This window comes from Myotis lucifugus, unplaced genomic scaffold (assembly GCF_000147115.1).
Source record: "Myotis lucifugus unplaced genomic scaffold, Myoluc2.0 scaffold_62, whole genome shotgun sequence".
NCBI classification, from domain to species: domain Eukaryota; kingdom Metazoa; phylum Chordata; class Mammalia; order Chiroptera; family Vespertilionidae; genus Myotis; species Myotis lucifugus.
In genome coordinates this window covers 131,116-141,218 of record NW_005871110.1, presented here as the reverse complement: position 1 = coordinate 141,218, position 10,103 = coordinate 131,116, and the positions used below count along the sequence as shown (strand labels likewise).

General features: G+C 39.8%; 1 protein-coding gene across 1 annotated transcript in view; it reads left to right on the top strand.

Annotated features, from left to right (window-relative positions):
* Nucleotides 1-9,431: 9,431 nt before the first annotated feature.
* Nucleotides 9,432-10,103, top strand: part of CCDC6 (coiled-coil domain containing 6) — a gene marked incomplete at its 5' end in the record, with an annotated part of 57,488 nt that continues 56,816 nt past the window's right edge. Inside the window, one exon of the mRNA XM_014456712.2 lies at nucleotides 9,432-9,608. Coding sequence (XP_014312198.2) covers nucleotides 9,432-9,608 — 177 coding nt within the window. The remainder of the gene's footprint in view (nucleotides 9,609-10,103) is intronic.

The following is a 10,103-nucleotide window of genomic DNA, read 5'->3' as shown; positions in this document are numbered from 1 at the left end:
TCTGTGCCTTCGGAAAAAGGGAAGAAGCTTTGAAAAAGGGAAGTGTCCTGGTTGAGAATGACAGGCACAGTATTTTACTGCTCCTCCCATTCAGAGATGGGGGCTCTTTGAATCTGTTTCCTACCCTCTATAGATCTGGGATGGTAGAGCTCAGCTGAATCCCCAGCTGATGCAGCCTCGGTGAAACAAGCGAGGAACCACTCATCAATCCATAGGACGATGGCAACTAACATATTGTTGTTTGAAGACTATGCGTTGGGATAGTTTGTTGCATAGCAATCGATAACTTATAGAATGAACTTCCTCTGGGTAAAAACACTCAGGCAGGGATCCTGTTGTGCCCGCCTATTCTCAAAAAAATCATCAGGATTAGGAAGAACGTCTTTCACATTTTAGTATAATTTTGATCAATCTGATTCCTTTCTTCTTAGTCACCAGCTGATAGGACTGCCAGGTGCTCACAGCTCACAGGGAAGGAAGGTAGCCGATTTGGGGGGCGTGATTCATTTTGGGGAAGGGGTTATTTGGGAGTTAATGCTACATAGAGAGTAGTTTGAATATACTATACTGGTGTGCAAAGTGTAGCAATAGAAAAAAATAATTCTGAGAGGAAAAATGAGAAAATACCAAAGAAACTTTTGAAAACTGTGCCTTGGATTGGCTCCATACTTAAAGTGGGGGGAAGTTTCCCCCTTATCCTACTTGTATAGGATCTCTCTGCTCTTAGAAGACAGGTTCAAGCTACTTCTTTTTAGTTAAATCATGACATGAATGAGTTTTTGAAATCTGGCTTTGGGAATTTGCCTACAGTTTATGTTGTTATAATAGAACATGGTATCTTAACAACCAATTTGTAGATTAGAGCATTTATAACTTCAGAGCATGGATAGGTTGGGGCCTGCCGGTTACCATAGTAGACCTGGTGTTTGAAAAATGGACTAGCTACTTTTCTAAATTTATCAAAATATTAGACATAATTATTTTACAAGTCTGTTAATTGTTATAGTGAGTATGGTCAATTGAGTTTTAGAGGCACAGTATTTTACTGCTCCTTTCATTCAGAGATGGAATGAATAGCCCTAATTATCACTATATAGTTAATTTTATTATAGATTTGTTTCTAAGTCTGTCTTTTGTTTCTATTTTTCTAAGTCCATTTCACATTTTTATATTCCCTCTATATTTCTGATATAAATGAAAAACATACTTGTTAGAGAGTGCTTTGCCTGGCCAATGTGGCTCAGTGGTTGAACATCCACCTATGAAGTAGGAGGTCACTGTTCGATTCACAGTTAGGGCACATACCTGGGGGCATACAAGAGGCAGCCAGTCAATGACTCTCTCATCATTGATGTTTCTATCTCTCTCCCCCTCTTCCTTCCTCTCTGAAATCAATCAATACACACACACACACACATACATACATACATACATACATACATACTAGAGGCCTGGTGCACGAAATTCGAGCACGGGTAGGGTCCCTAGGCCTGGCCGGCGATCAGGACCAATCTGTGGGGCAACCGGCGGGGCGATCAAGGGGCCCCCGCTGGCACCTGCCTTGGCCGGCCTGGCACCACCAGCTTGCCGGCCCCGCCCCCCACCGCTGGTCGCCTCCCTCTGCGGGGTGACCAGCGGGGTGATGGGGGGGGGGGGCTGCAGGCTAGGGGCAGCTCCTGCATTGAGCATCTGCCCCCTGGTGGTCAGTGAGTATCATAGCGACCAGTTGTTCCAATGGTTGTTCTGCCAGGCGGTCGATTTGCATATTAGGCTTTTATTATATAGGATATACATATTTTTTAAACAGTACATTTTCAGAATTGTATAATCATTACTATAATCTCGGAACATTTTCTCCATTCCAAAATGAAACTGTATTCATTGGCAGTCTCTCCTCATTCTTCTCCCCTCTTGCCTGCTGCTGCATCAGTACCCTACCCCCAAGCCTTTTGTAACCGCAAATCTTTCTGTCTCTAAATTTGCCTGTTCAGGACATTTCATATAAATGGGATCATATAATATGTGGTCTTTTGCATCGAGTTTCTATCACTTAGCATAATGGTTTTGAAGTTTTATCCATGTTGTAGCATGTCTTAGTCCTAAGAGGGAAAATGATTTAGCCACCATGGATATATAACCATTGCTTAATAAGTTTATTGTATAATATCTTATTCAAACAAAAATAATGAACAGACCATAAAACACAAGTAAGTTATGAAACATGACAAAACGAACTCCTGGATTCCCACCACTCAACTTCAGAACAAGAATGCTGGTGATACCATCGCATCTACCCAGGAATTTCATTCCTATCCTGTTCCCTCACCTCTTATCCTACAAATGAATCCTTATACAGTACATCATTTATTCTGCTTGTTCATTTACTTTAATAAAAATATGTGTACAGCTTCATTTTTCCCCAGTCAGTATTATGTTTCTTAGATTCCTTCATGTTGTGTTTAGCTGTGCGTTTGATTTCATTGCTTTTTAATTTTCTGTGTGATTGTATTGTTTCTCTTCTGAATAAATACCTGGGTGTTTCCAGTATTTTACTTATTAAGAACAAGAATGCAGTGAATGTTTTTGAACTGCCCCCTTGTACATGTTGAAGGTTTTTCTCTAGGGCATAGACCTATCAGTAGAATTGGTACATAGTAAAGTATAAGAATATTTAATTTTTAAAAATACCATACCAAATTCACACTTGTATCTGAATTATAGGTGAATTCTCACTGGTCCACATTAACACTTGGTATTGCCAGACATCTTAACTTTCCCCAGTCTCGGGTGTAGAAAATGGTGATCTTAATTTGCACCTTTTTTATTACTCATGAGTTTGTTGATTATGAAATATTTTAAATTGCCATTTAAAACTTTGGTTTTCTTTTTTATTGGAGGTTATATTTCTCTATAGCGTTTATATATTCTGGATACTACTCGTCACTTTGTTACATGTATTGCAAGTTTCCTTCAGTTTGAGGGCTGCCTTTTCACTTTTTTTATGGTCTTTAAATATAAACATTTAGCAACTTCTCTAACAATTTCTCATTGCTCCATATCCAAGCAAGTGATCAGTGGACTTATTTTGAATTGGGTGTGGACCAGTTTGGGTGGTGTTGAATTCAAGTGGTGAGCCGTGTAATCAGAGTTGTGTTCTAGTTACGTGTAATAGGACATGCACACAGGTATAGGTTTTGTTCTACTGTAGATGGGTGGTGAAGACTGGTCTTTCACTCTCGCTGGTTTGAGAGGCACTGCAGCTCGATCAAACTTGGTAGCTGTTAGGGATCCTTCTTAACATCAAGATTCTCTGAGTTCTTGTCCTGAAAGTCACCCTTGTTGCTGCTTTCTCTCCTGTCCTGCATCCTGTAACAATGGCCTTGGCCATTGTTAGTATCTGGGGCAGAACAGCACAGTTGTGAGGCCTAATCAGAATTCTGTTCTGTATTTAAGTGATTTGCTGGCAATCCTGAATGTAATAAATAATATATTCATGTGTTGACTATTAATTGCTTTTACTATAAGATAGTGTGCAATATGTGGAGGAAATAAGCAGACTCAATAGAGAATTATAATCCTCAGGCAGGTAATGGAAGTCATCTGCTAGATTTTCTAATAGAGGAAATGAACGCATCACCTGCTACCCACCCCTGCAATACCGACACTTAAATGTTAGACAGTGCAGGACAGATGTTTGTGGTGTTAAACCCATTGGTATGATGGATTTTCCAGCTAATCCTTTAAGAGGTGCCAGTCATCGGTCATGAGTTCTGCTGAACTCTGAGCGTCTCCCGGAACAATCAGTTGTGCAGTGGTGCACCGAATAAATGACAGAAAGAACAGGATTTTATATAGTTGCCTGGTTTTGTGTTGTACTAATTTGCTTTTTGTACTAATTTGGTGTTAGATGCTACTTAAAGCTGAGGGGTTAAAATCAATAAATGTGGACTGTAAGTGACTAGTCAACAGAATAGTAAACTTAAATAATTAGAATGATATATTTAAATATATTCATAAATGTAAATAATTTAAATGATAAATAGAGCCTGCATGGATTCATATGCATTAGAGTAACGGTTGCCAACCAGTGGTCCGTGGACCCCTGCTGGTCTGTGAGGTCTGAAAGGTTGGTGACCGCTGCATTAGAGAGAGCTTCAAGATATCTTAGTTGTAGGATTTTATTTATTTTTTTGTATTAGAACAAGTCAGCAATCAACTTAAAAGGAATTTTTAAAAAAAAAACAAATGCAACAGTGTTATCTTGGTAGTCACTTGAACTTTCTTGATTATCTTCTTTACACGTATGGCTGCTATCAAATCCATTTTGCTTATAATTCTTGCTTTGAAAAGCTGTCCTTTTAAAAAAAATAATTGACAGATCATGAATTGCATCATTCCACATAATTTTGGTTTTGGCACTTGGATTTTTTTCTCCTCAGCAGTGAGTGCTACTGTTGAGAGTTTTTGCCTTCTCCTTTCTGTACTAACCCTGGATCTCCAAATGCCACTGATAAAGAACAGAAACACTAGACAATCACATTGGAATTTCCTATCAATTTTGTGCCTTGGTCATAACAGCATCGGGTCAGAACGAACTGTGTTTTTCTTATCTGCAGAAAATTGTGCTCATTTAGAGTATGGTTGCCTAAGTAAGTACTGACTCAGGAGGAAATAATTTTCTCTAATAATTCTTTTGGTGTTTATTTTTTCCAGGGGACCTGGTACATTTCTCCTGTTTGCCCTCTTCCCATGTCTCTTTTGTCCCCCCTCCCCAGCCCCTGTTGTTACATTGGCTTTTTGGTAGGATGGGGAAATAATGATGGAGAAATGCTTTGTACTCTAGGCCTCACATTAGCAGACATTGAGTGTTTACTGCTAAATGAGGAGCAAAATAGCAGACACTAATAAATGAGTAAGATTATACCAAATTCACTCTATTTCTAAACATAGCAAATAGAATCAATCATATTGAACATGAACATACAATCACAGGTTTTTAAATTTCCTCCAGAGTTTTTAAATCTTCAATCTACAAACATATGCAAAACACTAAGAAAAGGTTTTTCTTGAAAAAATTTTCTAATGCTTTTGTTTATTTTCTTTGGAGAGTTTATAGAGTTATATAGTTAATTTTGAAATACAGTTTTATTTATTGAGTTATTGAAATAGAATTTTATTTTTGAATTTGGATGTGTTTAGGTATGCTGAGATTTTTAAGCATTTCAGGTAAAAAGGAAAATATATTGCTACAACTAATGAAATTTCATCCAGTATAGCCAGTTTGGGGCCCCTTTTGCAAATGGTGCCTGTGGTTTGCTCCTTTGCTTCTGGCTCTGGCTTCTTGGGGGAGAATAAATTGAAAAGGTAATTTATTTTACGTCTTAGATAAAAAGGCCTGTTTTGGAGTTAGGGAAGAAAAAGCCAGGACTAAGATCAAGATCAAAGTGGATACTTACACCCAGGCCGGTTTGGCTCAGTGGTTGGAGTGACGACAGCCCATGGACCAAAGGGTTTCGGGTTCGATTCCCGGTCAAGGGCATGTACCTGGGTTGCAGTCTCCATCCCCGGATGGGTCACAAGGAATGCAGGAAGCCACCAATCGATGTGTCTCTCTCACATTAGTGTTTCTCTCTCTTCTCCTCCCTCCCTTCCACTCTCTCTAAAAAGTCAATGAAAAATATCCTCAGGTGAAGATTAAAAAAAAAAAAGTGGATACTTACTGCTTTTCTGTACTACATGGCTCATACTCTGATAATTAACTTTTACTCATGGTTGTCAGTACCCCTTATCTGTTCTTTTAAAACCAGTCTCCTCTGAGGCTATAATTAGATACAGCAGCTTGGTGGGGTTTTTTTTGTCAGCATTTATGTGTTAATTCCTAAGATGATCTGAAACCACTTGGAAACAGGGTGAACTAGGAACCCGAATCCTGTCCTCCCCATGGGTGGTTTTTCTCTGGCTGTTTAGGTGGTTTGGGAGGCAGAGTAACAGCCCTCAGTGAGAATTAAGAAGTGGCAAAAACTTAGTTAAAGGAGACCGTTAATAAACTCCATTAGGCTCTATTCGCCGCCTTGTTAGATTGGTTTAACCAGCTTCCTCATGTTATTCCTGGGCCCTGAGAGTGGCATTTTTTATTAATGAGCTTTGCCTAGAAATACGTGCCTATTCGAAAGTGGAGAATGATTTTTGTTTGCCAAGGCCTCCGTCTCTCACGACTGGTGACATGTCACTTACTTTGAAAGTCCTTTTAGAGCAGATCTAGCCCTCTTCGTCTCCCTGCCCCCAATTTAAAAAATTTGCTGCTTTCCCTGGTGTTAAAGAAAAACAGTTCAAGTCAGGTTGAAGATCTGATTGGTTCGTTGAACGATTCACGAATTGGGCAGCGCCCATCTGGTAAAGAGAAAGGGGGCTCTGAGCAGTTGCATGAAACAGAAGGTTTTTCTGGGCAGAACGAGGGTGGGACGAGGAAGTTGAAGGAGTGGATTATTTCAGGCAGAGTCATCTTCCTGAACGCTGCGGGTTTTATCAGGCAGATTACAGATTACCTCACGAGCCCGGACCAGGAAAGTTCAGATTGATTGTTTTAAAATTCCATTCCTGGGAGAGGCGGAGACTGCAATTAGGTTAGTACTGAGGTCTTCTTGGTGGGGCTTACCGCAAAGAACTCCATTTTGGGTATTTTGTTTCTTTTTAACCCTGGGAAGAATTGCAAAGGAAACCAGGTGTTCTGTGAAATACTGACCCTGTTAATCATCAGAGTTCTTTTTCTTTATTTATTTTTAAAATATATATTTTATTGATTTTTTTTACAGAGAGGAAGGGAGAGGGATAGAGAGTTAGAAACATCTATGAGAGAGAAACATCAGTCAGCTGCCTCCTGCTGTGCCTGCAACCAAGGTACATGCCCTTGACCAGAATTGAACCTGGGACCCTTCAGTCCGCAGGCCGACGCTCTATCTATCCACTGAGCCAAACCGTCCAGGGCCAGAGTTCTTTTTCTTAATGGAGATATTACTCATATACCATAAAATTCACCCTTTTCAAGTGTGCACTTCGGTGGTTTTTAGTATATTCACAAGGTTGTATAATCTCAGCACTGTCTAATTCCAGAAATGTTCATCACCCCGAGAAGAAACCTTGTATCATTAGCAGTCCTTCCCTGTTCTCCCCTACCCCTACCCAGGCCACCACTAATCTACTTTCTATCAAATGCTCTGCTTTCTATTACACTAAACCTGTTGTCCCTGTGACTTAATGGTTAGATGATATGGGAAGTGGGTGGCAGCTACATGAACAGACGCTTAGGGCCTATCCTCTTGGTCAGCTGAGCCTGTGAGCCTGGTTCTCTTTATAGCTTGTGATTAAATTTACCTAAAATATCGAATGTCTGGTGGTAACATGCAAGAAGTTGAGCCTGACTTGATAATGAAATTAATTTGTGGAAAACACCCTTTTGAATTCTAAGTACAAATCACCAAAAAGGCATTAAAGTTCCTCTCTACCTTTGTATTCTGTAACTTGAGAATACTCAGAATTCAAATCATATAGGACTTGGTCAGTCGAAACCAGAAAAACAGGTAGTTTGAACAGATTGTGGACTTGGATATACGTGTCAAATATGCTTTGAATAAATTCTTTGGATTTCTGCCCATTGCACATGTATGAGATCTTGAAGTATATGAGTTTTGAAAATGGCTGGGGATTAATTTAAAGTGGGAGGGGAAGCGCCAGTCCCCAGCAGTCTTCCTTGACCATAGTGTCTGGAAGAATAGACATTGAGAAGCGCTGACGAAATATGAAGTGTGTAAGGGAACCCCTGGGGACCTAGGGGACTGCTCAGTGGACGCTCTGGGCTGGGAATAAAAATTTATTAGCTGCGATGTGTTCCTAATTGCTCAACTCTCCTGGATTATCCTAAATGGTTTCTTAAAGAAACAGAGTGCTGGAGCTTCTCCCAAAATTTCCACTTTTTTTATAGCTGTGTTTTTCAGTCTAAGTACTGCATGTGGCTCTCTGTTGGAGAATTGCTTGGCAGGCAGTTCCAGAGCCTGGCGTACTTCCTCTGGGCCACTGTGATGGAGAGCAGGAAGGATGGACTCCCAGAAACCATGCCTATTAAAGTGTGGGTGTTGGGGAAGCTAGTGAGTATGGACAGAAATCTAAACCACCAGGGTTGGGAGTGGTTGTCGGACCTTTTACAATAAAAGGTGGTAGTTGCTTAATGCAGGTGCCCTTTTGTGTCCTGCCCTCTGGCTCTCCTGTTATTTTAAGTGACAGATGCTGGACCAGGCTTGGAATTGAGGCAGCTTTCCTTCCCTTGACTTGGCAGATGAAACAGGAATGCATTATTGGGAATTAATGCATCAAAATGCTGCAGTTTAAAAAGTGCTTTGAAATATAGTGGAGTCCATCTGAAACAAGTATTTTCTTTCTGAAAACATTAATTTCCTTCAAGGGTGGTTGGTTTTTCTGTTTATTCTGTTCAAACATAGATGGAGGGCGGGATTTACAGAAGAATATTTTCAACTCCATTGAATTATGCCTGACTCTGTTTTAATCTCTTTTTAAAATTCAGTAAAGTCTGACCTTCCTTGCCCTTACCTCCAAAACAATTCCCAGTAGGGAAATAGATAAAAAACAAAACTCCTTTTATCCACCCTTACTCTTCACCCCTTGGGTCCCCACTACTTTGCAATAACTACTTTCCAGCCATTTGGTTTATTTCCTTACAGTAACTACTCAATGAACATGTAATGAATCCGTGTGTATCTGTAGTGCTTTTTAAATGACACACCCAAATCCTTTCAGTAACACCCTAAAGAGGTGACATAATTTTACTTTTTAAAGTGAGTTGAAATTCTCTGCTGCAGTTAAAAAAACAAAGTTGCCTAGATATTGTAATTACAGTAAGTTCTCACTTAACCTTGTGGATAGGTTCTTGGAACTGCTGTCAAACAGGTTATTTGATATTCACAAGAGCTGAGTTCCTACGATCTCATCAACACTATGATGAAACGATCTTGACCCGAATGACATTATGTGAGGAACTGCTGTGTAAACTTGTGAGATGTGGTGACTTGCAAATAGTTATGGATTGATGCACGTACCCCAGAATTGGACTTATCTGGCATGTGAGAAGGCGCTTTCTGTATTCTGGTAATTGACTTGAGATTGCTTTGAAAAACTGCAAAACAATCTTTGTTAATGACTTTGAAATATCACTTTAAGAAGAGGGACCGTACATAGTACAGGGAGGCCTTGGGGGTAATAGTAGGATTGCTGCTGAGTTCCTTGGATTTGTGCGTCTTGGGGTGTGTTGGTTCACAGTTAAAAATAGGGCTCTAATTAAAATGGGTGTTCTCGAGCTGGAAATAAGAACTATATTTCAATTAGTAAATTTCCTGTTTCCTTAACTTGTGTTTTTTTTTTTGTTCCCTTTTAATTTTTTTTTTAAACAGCAAGCCAGGGCTGAGCAGGAAGAAGAATTCATCAGTAACACGTTATTCAAGAAAATTCAGGCTTTGCAGAAGGAGAAGGAAACCCTTGCTGTAAATTATGAGAAGGAAGAAGAGTTCCTCACTAATGAGCTCTCCAGAAAATTGTTGCAGGTAAATTATCTATTCTCCCCTCTCATCTCCCCTGCCTGCTGTCCTCTCCAGGAAAAAACGACTTTGATGGAGCAGTTTGCTCAAAACATTTGCTGATGAGCTGGTAGCTAACAGTCTTTGGAGATTAAAAATGCCTGGTAAAGATGGCAGCAGTGTGATACTGAAGACTGTGGTTCCCTAGCTCATCTGCTCAGGGAAGGGAAGCTACTTTATATCAGCATTTCAAGAAACAGCTGAGGAGCCTGAGGCCTCCGCCTGGGAGGGAATGCTGTATGCAGTATTTTTGGATATAGGAGGATTAATACCAAATGTGAGATTTCTTTCCCCTTTTATGTTGAATCTGTAATGACTGCATAAACATTTTTGGCAGTCAGAACTAGGTCTTTTATACTAAAATATGGGGATATAAAGTGAAATGTCCATTTGGGGGAAAAAAAAATAAAAGGTCTTCACAATCCATGGTTAAAATGACACACAATCAGTTGTGCTCAAGTG